Below are 15,301 nucleotides of genomic sequence, written 5' to 3'. Positions count from 1 at the left end.
TGAGAAGTTATTTTGAAGAAAAAGACTTAAATGTATACAAGTAATTTTTTATTATGGAATAAACAAAAATGACCTTTTATTTAAAAATTCCTAAGAATAATGACTAAATTATTTCATATTTAAACCCTTAAACTAAGAGTTAAAATATGTAACTTCTTTCATATTGTTTAAATTTCCCATTAGTGTTTTTTTCCTATGTACCTTCCAATAATTCGTTAAGCCAAAGATTAGAAATGTTGGCAGCATTTCAACCTCACTGAACTGACTGAATGATAAAGGTGAAAATCAAAGTAGAAATTCTCATTAAATAAATCGTTCTCACAACAATTCTAATAATTACTGTAGGAAAAAAAAGGAAAAGCAAAATACTAAAATGATTGATGTAAGATAGAAAAAAACATTAATGTTAAGGAAGAAGATTTGAGGAAAACAAGGAAAAAATGGTAACACACCAAAATAGAAATAAAAAAAGTGCTTTTATTATATAGATGCGTGATGGTATTGATGTTCGGTAAGGAAAAGGCTAAAAATGGAGAAGAGTGGGTAGACGCAATTGGTATGTATGTATGTTTGTATGTATGCAGTGTCAGAGCGGAAAACGGTGAAAATGTATTATTGAACTGTTTTGTGAAAGAGAAAGAAAGAAAGAAACGATGCGAGCAAAAGATACATAAATAAGAAGATAATTGAAGAGAAGAGTAGTAGCAATAAGTGAGAAGTGAGTGAATGAAACTCAACACCCAAGACAAGACCCTTTAACGCAAACAACTCAAATCAGTTCTCTCTGGGTAAGTTATTCTTCACTGCTGTCATCTGAATCTTCCAAATTTTTTTCAAATTTTTATTATTTTTAAGAGATTTCACTGTTGCCCTTATAAATTCAAACAATTGGGTTTTCTGAATTTTGCTTCTTTCAATTGTGGGTGCCTCCTCCGCCGCCCCATTATCACATTCTCAGTTGTATGCTAATTTTAGTCTATTCTTCAGATTTATTCTACAATATTCGCTCAATGACAAAATCCAGCCTCTGGGGTACATAAATATTGAATTTTGAATTTCCCTTGGAATTTTAGACTGCTTCACTCTTCATGTTTTGTTTATTTGTTTATTTTTTATAATTCAACTAGAGATTATGACACTGAATTGCAATTAACATACATATACTTGTTTCACGTTACAGAAGAACTGCATCTGCGGCATTGAATTTTCTGAATTCTTCTGGATAATATTTAGTCCACTCTCGTTCCATTGTTTTCTGCTGAGGCATCTGGTTTAAAATTGAAGTCAAACCATGTTTTCTGCGAATGGTTGTTGTTTTTGTGTGTTGGAATGCTAGTTTTTTTCTTGACGATGATTCTCGGTGCAGAAGAAGGGTTTGTGTACTCAATTAAGTTAATCTTATTGAAGTAGAAGAATGGTCTAATAATCTGAAAGGTGAATTTTGTGTCTTTGAGTCTGAAGACTGATCAGATGGGCAGAGAAAATGATTCAGCAAGGACAAAGGAAGAAGTTAGTGACGATGGTTCCTCGAGTGTTGAGAATGGGGATTTAGAGTCTCATGCTCGAATTAGTCTGGACAAGGAAGGCTTGGAAACTTGTCGTGTGTGCCAATGTACTGAATCTGATAAAAGGGCAGATGCGGCGCTAGAATTTTTGGGCATCACCCCAGGTTCAGAATTGTATAAAAGCAAGGGGGAAGTAGGGTGTGATGGCAATGGAATTCCCAGAAATATGTCTCTTAACAGAAACATTGAAAAAAATACAGGGATGGTGGAATTTGTAAGCCCTGATGGGGAGGTTTTCATATGTAAAAGCGATTTGGAACTCGGTTTGTCTCATCAAGATAAACTAGTTGAACTTGGATGTTCTTGTAAAAACGATCTTGCTTTAGTACATTATGCTTGTGCACTCAAGTGGTTTGTCAACCATGGATCTACAATTTGTGAAATATGTGGACATATAGCAAATAATATCAGAGTTTCTGACTTCAATAAAGTTGTTGGTGCTTTGAAGGAGTATGAAGTATTGAGGGAAAGAACCGCTAGTGGTGATCCTGGTCCAGCACAAGCTCGTGCAAATGCTGGTGTGGACCCTGATGCAGTGGCTGCTATTCGGAGGCAACGGCTAATTGAGATTGCACTGTGGTTTTGTCCTCATAATAGCAGTACCAATAACAACGTTAGCAATGTGGACACAGTCTCACAGGTTGCTTCTGAGCAGCCTTTGAGTATTGTTACTGAAGATGCTGTCCCTGTACAAAATACTGCAACTAAATGGGCCGTGGAGGGTACAGGTATCCTGCTCGCTACGGGACTGCTTACCATCACCCTTGCGTGGCTTATAGCCCCTCGTGTTGGAAAGGTATGTAAAATTATCTGATGGAAGTCTCACATCGACTAAAGATAAAGCTAATTTATAATATATGAGTGGGTGTAAATCTCACCTTACAAACTGGTTACGTGGGATTGAATTAGGCCTAAAGTCCACTTTTTAACATGGTACATTATTGCCTTTTCTTTGCCCTGTACATGGATCAAATACCTTGATTGTATACAGCTACTTTTGGTTTACTCTTAACTTGTGAATTTACAAAATTGTAGGCTTAAACTTTGAAGAGGTTGTGATAGTGATGCATACATCGAGGAAGGTTTAATGAGTTACTCGTACATGAAGCAAATATAATAGTTTGGCTCGCTAACAATTAATTGCTCTACATAATCTGTAGGGCCACCCTTTTCTCATGTGCTTCTTCATCAGCTAGATCAAATGCTATATACTTTTACATAAGCTGCTTTCATCCTTATTCAATACCAATCTTTTTTAGTAAAAAATACATTGTGGAAAATCAATAGCTGGATTATAACTGGCAAGAATGATGGGAATTATATGGGACAGAAAATTGCTAATGTTCTTTAGTTTGACCACTGAATTGAAATTTAGCCTGGTATTCTGTATAATGATCACCTATATGGGTTTTATGCCTCCATTTAAGACTGGCAAAGGAAAAGGTCATATGGCCATGTGTAATATATAGGTTTGAAGCTGGGCGATTGAGATGCATGATGAAAAGTTCTGTGGTCTGCTCTCTGCTTCACAGTAGTTTAGTTTGGTCTGTTGTATGGGGCAGTTTTGAATATTTTTGGGTTGTATTTGGGAGTTGGGAGGATAAGGGAGCAGTTGATACAAAGGAAAATAAAAGGGGAAATGAGGGAAAAAGAATGAAGGTCAAGTAACCTTTCCTTTATGATAATTCTTTATTTTCCTCCCCGAATCAATAAACTCCCTCACAACGGTTAGGTTTACTCAATCTTACCCTCCATCTAAACACACCCTTTAGAATTATGTTTGAGAATCTCATTTATGATAGAAAGAGGTTGTTAATTATTAAAATTGAATGGTCATTTATCAATGTGGTGTATACTGTGAAGTGTGTTCCTTTTTATGGTTGTTACTATAAGACTTGATGTGTGCACATCTAAGAAAGAAGTATGTCACTTGTCTTTGCGTAGCAAGGTGGATATATTCCTTTTGGACAACTGTTTCTAGCATTACACAGCACTGAGTGTATGCAGGCTTGAACATTTTTTTATGGTTAAGTATAGAGTATGTCACTTGTAGTTTCTTAACTATAAAGACCAGCAAATATATTGAGACTAAAATCTTATGAGGGCCCTTTTTGCTGGTCTTCAGTTTGTGTGGTTCAATGTAATGCTTGTATTTTTCAGGGTGCTTTGGTCTCTAAAATTTGTTTTCGTTGTCGATTCTTGGTTACATCGAGAGAGGAACCATTTTGAATGGATAAAGTGATCAAACAACTTTATTGGCTTCTTTTCCTTTTGTTACACTTCCTTGTGTTCTATGTGTGTCTATATATTTCTTATTCCCTATTGATTTGGTTAGAAGTATATGGATAATACAGCCTATGTTTGTTGTCCAGAAAACTGCTAAAAGTGGTCTTCATATCTTACTTGGAGGGGTTTGTGCTTTAGCAGTTGTGGTTTTCTTCCGCTTTGTAAGTACTCTGTCCCTTCCTTTTGCTCTCCTTGTATTTTACCGAAAAAGTTTTATTCAGATTTTGTTATGTTTGGATGGATTCACACTTGACTATGTTTTTATCCTACTCGATTGGGATTGTCTTTTAGGAAGATACCTGTGGCCTTGTTCCAAAATAAATATAGCAATGCTTTTAAAAACAATTGAAACATAAATGAAGATCCTGACTGATTAAGTTCTCAATTATCAAAGATCTTTGAATAGATGAATGCATAATTTCCAAATTTTGGATTGGATTATCCTCTTATGTTTTGTCCCAACAATTAGTGCTCTTGTTGAGAGGGTTGGCCACGGAAAGGACTACCTCACATTGAGTAGGATAAAGTACTTTATGAAGTACTTTAAAAAGCCTTGAGGTTCTCTCCCTTAATTGACTAGTATTTATGGTTGTACTCTCTTCTTGTGCTTAAAAATACAATACATGCTTGATCTCAGTGGCATATTCATAACTGCACTTTTTTTATATGAAATCCTGGTGTTAGAGTCTGACTTGTTTATTTTGTATACTTGTTATTGCAGTTTGTGCTTACCAGAATCAAGTATGGACCTGCACGTTATTGGGCAATCTTGTTCGTTTTCTGGTTTCTTGTGTTCGGAATATGGGCTTCAAGAGCCCATGGTGCACATACAACATGATCCCTTAGTACTGTTTAGATCTCTGTTAAGTCTTTTGTCCCTCTCCAACAAAAAAAAAACTTCACTTCCTTCCCATCTCTTCTTCATTCCTTGCCATCTTGAATTTTGAGATTTTGAATATATTCATTATGATACGACTTGTAAGTCTATAGATTCGCATATTTGTTCAGTGTAAAATAACAATTACGTTGTTTGCAAGCTAGATTTCTCAATGCTCACGTAGAGGATGTGGATGAACATGTGCACTTTGTCATGAATATAATGAGAATATGTCCTTGTTTACTGTATGAGTTTTATGTGCTGCACTGATATTTCAGTATATATGTTGTCTTTCTTTCTTGATTGTGGCAGAGTAAAAGTCATCCCATATGCAGTTCTGGACTTGAAGATGTCAATGAATGAATGATCAAATAACGCTTCCCTTTGGATCTGCATTTATGTCTAAATTCTTATCAGTTCCACTTTATACATTATTCTGATTCAATGCCTATTTTCGATGTGTCAACAATTTTGGTTGCTTGCACATGATACTGTATTTTTGGTTACTTCCATTAACAAGCTCATTCCAACACCATTTTTATATATTTAAATGACCAATCAAAATTCTTAACAAATTAGTTAGAGAAACAAAAAATTAAAATAATGTGGAAGAAGAGGGGTTTATTTGAATACAACATGCAATTTCCATCTTTTCAAAAAGTTATCCATATACTTGAAAAAGGATTTAACATGGTGAACAAAATAGTACCTGGCTGATACAAAAACTGAGGCAGAAATTAATGTTTCCTTTCTGCAATTCACGCATGTGATCAATCATCAAGACATTAACTGCTTATGGTACATTTCCAAAATCTAAGGATGGTATTCTCGGGTCTCAGAATCCAAATTATCTGTTGAGTTTTTTATGTTGTCTCTGCCGAACCTGCCTTCAAAATATACTGATATGATGTGATATATGGTTTTTTTTTTTAATATATCTTAAAACATTAAAATTAATATATTGAAGATTTTAAAGAAGATAACACAAAAGATTAAGCTGAAAATCCAAAATCCTATTGTGTCTAGTCAACGCACTTTCATATATTACGAAATTAAAATTTTACTGGGATAACCAATTAGATTCATTAACTGCATGTTAAAAAGTAGATTAAGCCTAATTTAATCTCATAAAGATATGCTTGTAAAGTGAGGTTTACACCCACTTATTATATAGTATAAGTTGATTTTATTTCTAATCTATACATTTCGAGTGTGAGACTAGATATTAATGGGTGATCCAATAACGACCCGATAACGGGTGAAACAATGTCCAACAAACAACAATTATTGCTCGGATAAACTATAATCTGACTCTGATACTATGTTAAGAACTGAATTTAAGTTTAACTCAACCTCATAAAATCAAGTAAAATTTGTACCTATTTATATATTATAAATCGATTTAGCGTCGAATTACCTTTAACAATTACGTTACCATTAAAAAATTAACGAATAAAAATGTGAAAAAGTAATTCTTGACCTCATTGTCCGAAAGACCTGTAAAAGTTAGACTAATTCAACACCTTTCGGTACCATTGTTTCTTCCTTTCCCTTTATAATTAGTGGGAGAAAACTGCTCAAACTAAGTCAGCATTCTGAATTAGTTGATTTTTTTATGGATGATACTGTTTGATGCCCTACACAAACTTTACAGCAGTGTGGAGAAATAGGAATCTATGTATCTGATAACAAGGTTGGGATTGGAGCTGGGCTAGGTGTTATCGATAGTAGTGGAGAACCACTTCACTTTACATTAATAAATAATTATAATAATAATATAACTGTTTAGGATAAATGTTGAAATAGTAGATTTAGGAGTTATTGGATATATAATCTTCTTTATCCAATGGAACTCTCCAAATATCATATGAATGACTTGATTGAATAGGGAGCCATTTTGTCCATTAATACTTTAATCTTGAGAAACATAAGTGGAAGGTAGAAAAGCAGACTGAACTTTACAAATCTATTCAACTATATTTCATATAATAAAAAAAGCTTCAAAATTTGTGTAAAACCCACTTTGGTCATCAAATTGAAAAGATAATAGTTTCTTGGATTTTTTATTTTATTTTTATTTTTCTAAAACCAAATAAAATTCACAAGAAACGTATCTTTGTCTTTGATATAAAGTACTGAAGATACTATCAAACAAAGTCAAAGAAAAAACGTAATTAAAAAAAATAGACTGATACCTGAGTTAATAGTTATAGTAATTAGCAATAACACGATTAAATATATATTTAATTTTATCATAAATTTCTTGAAATAGCTAAATCCTAAATATTAATGGTATGACATAATCACTAAGCTAAAAATGTGTTTTTGAAATGGGAGGGATAAAGTAATGGTTTTTTAAGGGATAAAAATTAATTTATCTTAAATATAAATATTAATGCCTAATTAATGATTAAAAAACATCAAAATTATAGTGTGGCCCCATTTTAATGGTGTGGGCATTGCGTGAAAAAGGTGCACATATACAAAGGCAGTGTCATGTGTCGTGATTCTGACCTTTCGTCTTCAACTAGCACAGTAAACACATTTGAATTTGTATGAAGGTATGTGTCACCCTTGATCCATCTTTACTCATTTTACTGGCTTTGATTCAGTGACTGTGGCAGAGGAGATGCATGATGAATGATGCATGCTGCATGGAACGGTTAGGATTCAAGAGATCCATGTGGGTTCTGTACCACATAAAATCCAAGCCATTCCATTACCAAACATTACTTCTCTACGCAAGATTGTTTTTTTTTTTAATTTTTCTCACTGCCAAACTAAAACGTTTCTTTCAATTTTGGATTTTGGCCATGTCTTTGTCAAGTTAGACATGATCAGTACCTAGTCATTAATTGTGTGCCACATTATCTTCGAACTTTTCCATGGCTGAGAACTCACTCTGGTTATGCTTATATACATGTAAATGCAAGTTAATGCAGATTTTGAAATTTTAGTTTTGGACATCACTACCAAAGATTTATCTGCTTCTTGTCCTACCATGAAAAGCCTCTGCCTTGGGCCGTTCCTTGCTGTTAGGTGCGTGTTTTATTTTCTTCCACCTTTTGTATTCATTAAGGCGGTGATTGTTCATGTGATTTTTATTTATTTTGTGATATGAAAACAAGATGGTCAATGCAACTTGATGGGAAGTATAATCACCCAAAATAATCATAGAATTGCTGAATATAAGTTGGAAAAAAAACTGCAATTTTCATCGTAATTGGTGGGCTTCTTATCCTAGTTCTTATAATTAACAGTGACCCAGTTAGTTCAAGAGCCTTTGGAGGCCATATAACCAGAAAGTGCTTCCCCAAGCAAGTTCATTTCCACTCCCGTTCTTTTGTTTTCTCTTCAATCTTGTAAGCCCTCTCTTGCCCTCCACCTTTTTTGGTCATGAGGTGTTCTAATTGTATTTTGCTCAATTATGATGTTCTTTTTATGTGGTTTGGTTGCATGTATATATATGGTTTATCTTGTGAAGATGTTCTGCAACTCTATCAGTATTGCCAGAATTAGAAGAGAAGCAGATATTTGATGGAGAGAAGGCTAATTTGCTTGTTAGAGATCTCAGAAAGTGCTTTGATTCAGGCAGGACAAAGAGTTATGAATGGAGGGTTTCCCAGTTGGAGGCCATTATTAAGATGTTAAAAGAGAAAGAAAAGGAAATTACTGAAGCTCTATATAAGGATCTTGCTAAACCTCAACTTGAAGCATTTATATCTGAGGTCTTCAATTTCCTGCTTCTGTTATGCATTAGTTTATGAAATTCTTTACATTTTCTTTTTCTCGATTCCCTTTTGTCATGATGCCATTTACTGTTTCCATTTGTCCGGTAGTCTTGTCAGCCTCACTATCGTCATGGTCACATCAGATTTGATGTAAGTGTTTCTGCAGGTTTCCCAGGCAAAATCCTCATGCAGTGAAGCACTTAAGGAGCTGAAACAATGGATGAAGCCTGAGAGGGTAAATTGCAAGACGAGCAATAAGTTCCAACATAGTTTTCTTAATTAACAACCAAATTTCTTTTACCTTTTAGGTGAGTACTTCAATCACGACATTTCCATCATCAGCAGAGATTGTGCCAGAACCGCTGGGGGTTGTGTTGGTTATCTCAACATGGAACTTTCCTTTCTGTATGTAAATGTTCCCTTTTCATTCTATTCACATATCTATACAATGTTTGGTTATAGTGAAGAACAAATTTTCTTCATCTCAATCGTTTTCGTCATCATGGAGGACTTCTTTGGGATGTGTTACTGTAAATACAAAACTTTCGCACACTTTTCTTTCTGTCAAAATTCAAATTTCACCAGTTATATCAAGCTCTAAAATTCTCTCTGTTCTCTGTATGTGAATTTGGCCAACGTTTCTGGCCACTTGCTTAAATTTTCAATAAATTAGAGCCCAGTCTGTGATACTTGTTCATTCTTCTCAATATCACCACAGTCTTCCGGTATTCATCAATGTATTCATATACTTTTTTTTGGAGGATGATGCTTACTCTAATTTGTTGACTTAGCTTCTTTTGTATGTCCTTTTTTTTCCAGTAATTTGTTTTTACTTCCTATATTCAGTGTTATCAATGGATCCGGTTATTGGAGCCATTTCTGCGGGTAATGCAGTGGTCCTTAAACCATCAGAAATTGCTCCAGCAACATCATCACTTCTTGCAAATTTGGTCGAACAATATTTAGACAACTCTGCCATCAGAGTTGTTGAAGGAGCTGTTCCTGAAACAACTGCACTCCTGGAGCAGAAATGGGATAAGATACTTTATACAGGTAACTTGTCTTCTGGTATTTATCCATATCCTACAGCAAATAGATTCATTTTAAGATGCCTGAAATTTGTATCTGATTAAACCTGTTTCATATAAATGTCTGATCCTATTAACACTTATTATAAGTTGTGTCCAGAAATTTGAGTTAACACAGTTGAAATTTTCGTTCTATAATTAACAAGTCAAATGTATGTAGCTCATTTATAAGGTTCCATGCATAATCAACCCGTTTTTTGCAGGTAGTGCTAGAGTGGGTCGGATTGTCCTGGCTGCGGCTGCAAAGCATCTTACACCAGTGATTCTAGAACTTGGAGGAAAGTGCCCTGCTGTTGTTGAATCAGATGTCAACTTACAAGTAACATCTTTGAAGGATCTCCTGATTTACCCATCGAGTAACATATTTTCATTTATAGCAATCATTGAATTTTCAGGTTACTGCTAGGAGGATAATAGCTGGCAAGTGGGCATGCAACAGTGGGCAAGCATGCATTGCTGTTGATTATGTCATCACAAGAAAAGAGTTTGCTCCAAAGCTGGTAAGGTTGCCTCAAAAATACAAAATGCTGTGCACTATTAAAATATATTACTCTTGATGAATTCTCACTCAACAGATAAGTGCCTTAAAAGAAGAATTGGAACAATTTTTTGGTAAAGATCCATTGGAATCAAAAGACATGTCACGGATTGTGTCTTCTAACCAGTTTGCGCGGCTTGTGAAACTCTTGGATGAGGATAAGGTATCTGACAAAATTGTTTTAGGAGGTCAGAGGGATGAGAAGAAATTGTGAGTTGCATTCCTTTTTTAATTTTATGATTGGAATATTACTTATAAGATATCATAACATCAGTTTCTTCCTTTATATTGCAGAAAAATTTCCCCAACTATCATATTAGGTGTTCCTGAAGATGCTTTGGTAATGCAGGAGGAGATATTTGGGCCAATATTGCCAATCATCACAGTGAGTAATAGTTCACTATGAAAAAGTACAGTTTTAGACATGTTGACAAGGATCATGGTTCATGGTTCTTGGTAATTATTCTTGATGCAGTGAAAACATGTTCCATCTCATTTATGACATTTTTTTGTTTTCCTTTTCTAGTTGATAGTGACCATTGTTTGATTCCAACTCTTTTAAAATGTTTCTTTGTACTTAGCATGGAATTATTATAATTATATTTTTGCAGGTAGACAACATAGAAGATTGCTACAGTATAATCAAATCAAGGCCAAAACCTCTTGCTGCATATCTCTTCACAAACAATGAGCAGCTGAAGAAGGATTATGTGGATAAGATATCGTCAGGAGGGATACTCATCAATGACGCTGTCATCCATGTAGTTATCCTCTTCCTAAAATTCACACATGAAAAATTGTCATTTGCTAGCATAATATTTTTTTTCATAATTTTATATACAGAAGCAAAAAGAAAAGTTGCGTCTCTTTATTTGACATCTTTCATTGGCATACATAAAGTTATTGAACTTAGTTTGAGAGAATTTCTGATGGTTGGCTGATATAAGTTGCTTGAATCAATAAGTGAGGAAAGCCATTGATTTTATCATTCTGGAACAAATAATCCTTTAATTTCTTCAGAGGAATATAAATCTTAAAAATAAATGTCAAAGTTGAAGTGTTTTTTTTGGAGTACGAACTATTAAGTTTTAGCTATACAGTTATATTTATGATAGAGGATGAACATTCATAAGAAGCTTTACTAAGTTTCAATATTTTTGCTAGGTCAGAGTTGAATCTCATTTTTGTCTTAAAACATGAAGTGGCTTATGTCAAGCATTGATTCATAGATTCAAATAACACAAGAAGACAAAATGAAACAACAAAATAATAAAAACACAAGAATCACATGCACTAATTATAAAGAGTTAATGGTGAGAGTATAAAAGCATTAGAACAAGTAAAATAAAATTGTAGTCTAAAGAAGTAGAAAAGATGGAAAAGAAATAGAAATGGAGAACATGCTACTTGAGACTAACCCAATATAAATGCATCAGAGAATCACCTCTTATATTCCAAGAATTTCAAGATAAAACTCAAAAGAAAAAAAATCACTCTCATAATAGACAAATGTTCTAAAATGTGTTAATATGTAGACACTTGTGTATGGTTGCAGGTTGCAACTCGTGGTTTGCCTTTTGGAGGAGTTGAAGAGAGTGGAATGGGTTGTTACCATGGAAAATTCTCTTTTGATAGTTTCAGTCATAGGAAGTCAGTTCTCTATAGAAGTTTTGGTGCAGATTCATCCATAAGGTACCCCCCATACACACCTGAGAAGGAAAAATTATTGAAGGCCATTATCAGTGGCAATATTGTTCAAATAATTCTTGCTCTTTTTGGATGGTCTTAAGGAGAAGGAATGATAGGGTTCCTTTAAAAATGTTCATGAATTAGGAAGTCCTAAAATAATGTGTTTGGGAGCAGTAACTTGTGGCTTCCAATTTGGTAAAAGTGGCAAAATTAAATTACAATTTTTCCCCACAAGTTTTCAATCTCATGAATTTGTTCTTTGATTGCCATTAAATTATTGATTGAGATATCAAACATAATGTGCCTGCTTTGATAGAAAAGGGTGTGGCAACACAGCATAACATGAATGCAACTTTTGTTTTTTGTTTTTCTGTCACCAAAATTGGAGTGTCAGTGATCATATCAGGTATTACTGTTAAAAGTAAGTTGAAAACTTCAAGTAAAGGTTGGATACTTTCGTGTGTGTTTCCTTTCTCTGGTACTTTTTGTTGTCAAATATCTTGGTGTCATGATAAAAATATTATATATTATGCGCAAATGCAGTTTAATTGATATGTTATAATTAATCAATTTGTTTGCAATGTATAGTAATTATTGTTTGAGTTGAAATAGAAAGAGGTTGAAATTAGGTAAGCAAATATATCTTCTATCATTCAAGAATAAATTAATTATTCATTGTTACTATACTTAACTTATTTATCATGTAAATGTTGCAATTTTCATGAACGCATAGTCGTTGAACTCAGAAGCATGTGGACAATGTATTTTATTGATTTTATAACCCTTTAAGATAATAAAAAAGTAAAATAACTTTTACAATTCATTGTTTTTATATACAATCATTTTTTATAAGTTCTTTAATCCTTTATGAATTTAAAGATAAACTTAATATTTTTAAAATAGTGGACATTTTTAATTCTTTCTGAATATAATTCTTACGAAAATCATCGACAAAAGCACTTCAAAAATGAAAAAAAAATTCTTAGAAGATACTAGCAATGATTATTCTAACGTCCTAGATTATATATAAATATATAATATAGCAGTCCACATTTTTAATATAAGAGAACATTTAAAATAAGATTGTAAATAAAGTATTAAGGTTACAGTTATTCCAAAAGAAGTCATAATTTAAAACTTAAATACGGTAGAGTATTTCAAAATGATAAGGATAAGAATCTTAACTAGACTAAGTTGCAACATCATCTCCCTCCAAAGCCTGCTGCAGAGGCACCTCATCCACCTCTGCTCACATCCAAGTGGATGATCGTTGCAAAAGAAAAGCACACACAAGCAAAACACAAACACAGAAGCAAGGGTGAGCTAGGTATACAAAAATAATGTTATAACAATCACACAATATGCAATTAAAGACAGATATACTAGACTACACCAACATAACTTGTTGCACTTGAACTTGACTCGTCCGGACTTAGAATGATTGCCGAGCTATGGTGGGTCATGCACTCGTGGTGGCCTCTACTGCTTTGCAAAACCATTGCCAATGGGTTTCACCCTACCACACTCACGAGGTTAGTCCGTTATCACTCACCTTGGGCCATACTGGAAGCACCCAAGACTAGGACCTCTTGCTACTCCTCACCACATGGATCAATCCTCTCTACTTGAGAATGAAAGACCATTGGAGCGTCAGGAAAATCCCCAAGACTGAGCTACCATGCAAATCATGGAATTACGTCCAATAACATAGGGCACCACCATGTAACCTCCCTTTAAGATCCATGGAATTACGTCCAATAACATAAGGCACCACCATGTAACCTCCTTTGAGATCCATGGAATTACGTCCATCAACCATACTTTTAAAACCACATACTTTCAATCACCAAAAAGGTCTCATACACTCACATACTTTCAATATAATCACATTACCACCATCATACTATGCATTCCAATCATTCCACACACTTAATTCAACCAAAGCAAGAGTAAAAGAGGAATATGGACTCAAAGGATTCGCTCAGCACACATCATTCGCAAGGCAAGACAGGATCTTCTCGCACAGCGCACCCTCACTCGCAAGGCGAATTAACTCGCTGAGGTGCCAGACCTCATGTCTCTCGCATAACGCACCCCTTTCATTCGCTATGCGAATTAACTCGCTGGGGCTAGAGGCCTCAGGTCTTCTCGCATAGCGCACCCAGGTCGCTATGCGAGAGCTTAAACAGAGAGCACACCCCAAACCTCTTCGCTTTGTGCCCCTCTCGCTCTTCGAATTAAAAGGGCAGTGGTTCCAAACCACCACCAGTCGCATAGCGATAGGATTCGCTAGGCGAATCCACAAACAAAGAGCAGCACCCTCTGGTCATTTGCACAACGCACCAGCTCGCACAGCGAATGACCCAGACAGTGAGCACCCTCTTACAGGGTCTCGCTATGCGAGACAATTTGCATAGCGAGACTGCATAATCTGCAGAACGCAAGTTCTGTAGAATTATGCAACTCACACACCCTTAACCAATTCTAGGCCCTTTTTATCAACTTCTAACACCCCACTTCATGTATTAAGCTTAATTAAACTTGCCTAGATGATCCTAACTCTCCCTATTACTAATATAAAGTGATTAAGATTAAGTTTTATCTTTTAAAACATTAATTTCTACAACTTAAGGTCCCAATTTCAATTTTGCCATTTCTAACCGGTTTTAGGCCAGTTTTATGATCCTAACAAGTCACAAATGACTTGTCTAAGATGTCCCAACAATCCAAATGTGCCCAGAACTCCTACTTCCCAAATCACCACCTCACTTCCCTTAAATTGACCTAAACCACTACCAATTTACTCAAAACAGTGCATACTTACCTTGCCTTCCACTTGATCACCCATTCAACCGAATACTATATATTTTCTACTTTACTTAAATATTATTGATTACCAAATTGTTATTATAAAATTGTTTTAACATCCCTAAAAACTCTTTTCCTAATACTTTAAAATCTATTTTATTATGTTATTTAATTTTAGATTTAATTATTCTCTTTGTTCTCATTTTAGGTAAAAAGTTGGTTTACTTTTGTTTTTTTTTCAATTAAATATATATTTTTTAAAATGATTTAATTAAGTCATTTTTATTAATATCTTACAAACATTTTAAAGACACGAGACTTGTTAGTTTGTAGTTTTTTTATTTTATTTTAATTAAATATTAATTTAGTTCTTATATTTATTGAGTTAATTTGGTGGTCTACTTTTCTATGGTTAATTTTCAGTTTTAGTTAATTTAATTTTTTTTACTAACGCGGTTTAAATACTTAATAACATATGAACAAATATTTTAAATATCAATTCGTAATTCTTTTTTAATTTTAGAAAAAAATTTATCTACATGTTAAGTTAACATGTGCCACATGAAAACAACAATTAAATGTCTTAGTATTTTATATTTAATTTAATTTTTATATTTATTTTTTTTCAATTCATTTTTAGTTTATTTTAAAATGAAACAATTTTGTCTTTTTTTTAAATCAAAATGAAATAAATCAAAGTTTCGAAGAAAGACGAAAAT

At 33.9% G+C, this 15,301-nt stretch overlaps 2 protein-coding genes across 5 annotated transcripts; both read left to right on the top strand.

Annotated features, from left to right (window-relative positions):
• The first annotated feature begins 512 nt into the window (after positions 1-512).
• LOC108322349 (uncharacterized) lies at positions 513-4,976 on the top strand. Of its 3 annotated transcripts, XM_017554426.2 has the most exons (5): positions 516-788; positions 988-1,032; positions 1,181-2,361; positions 3,938-4,012; positions 4,573-4,976. In XM_017554426.2, exons 3-5 carry the CDS (start codon positions 1,471-1,473, stop codon positions 4,687-4,689), a joined length of 1,083 nt encoding a protein of 360 aa, XP_017409915.1. In that variant the 5' UTR covers positions 516-788; positions 988-1,032; positions 1,181-1,470; the 3' UTR covers positions 4,690-4,976. The 3 variants fall into 3 exon arrangements, 2 of the variants coding, with proteins under 2 accessions (XP_017409915.1, XP_017409906.1); XR_008244747.1 differs by lacking the exons at positions 988-1,032; positions 4,573-4,976 and adding an exon at positions 2,601-2,721 and having other exon boundaries at positions 513-788; XM_017554417.2 differs by lacking the exon at positions 988-1,032.
• A 2,257-nt stretch (positions 4,977-7,233) lies between these two features.
• LOC108342198 (aldehyde dehydrogenase family 3 member H1) lies at positions 7,234-12,156 on the top strand. 2 transcript variants are annotated; one of them, XM_017580037.2, is made up of 13 exons: positions 7,234-7,289; positions 7,671-7,767; positions 7,989-8,090; positions 8,213-8,456; positions 8,626-8,694; positions 8,768-8,864; positions 9,306-9,512; positions 9,751-9,866; positions 9,943-10,047; positions 10,123-10,295; positions 10,380-10,470; positions 10,697-10,846; positions 11,641-12,156. In XM_017580037.2, the coding sequence occupies exons 2-13, from the start codon at positions 7,730-7,732 to the stop codon at positions 11,872-11,874; spliced, it is 1,626 nt and encodes a 541-aa protein (XP_017435526.1). In that variant the 5' UTR covers positions 7,234-7,289; positions 7,671-7,729; the 3' UTR covers positions 11,875-12,156. The 2 variants fall into 2 exon arrangements, with proteins under 2 accessions (XP_017435526.1, XP_017435448.1); XM_017579959.2 differs by lacking the exon at positions 7,234-7,289 and having other exon boundaries at positions 7,507-7,767.
• Positions 12,157-15,301: the final 3,145 nt, after the last annotated feature.

The sequence above is a fragment of the Vigna angularis genome, chromosome 1 (genome assembly GCF_016808095.1).
Source record: "Vigna angularis cultivar LongXiaoDou No.4 chromosome 1, ASM1680809v1, whole genome shotgun sequence".
NCBI lineage: Eukaryota > Viridiplantae > Streptophyta > Magnoliopsida > Fabales > Fabaceae > Vigna > Vigna angularis.
The sequence above is the reverse complement of the archived record's forward strand: the minus strand, read 5'-3'. Positions and strand labels throughout refer to the sequence as shown.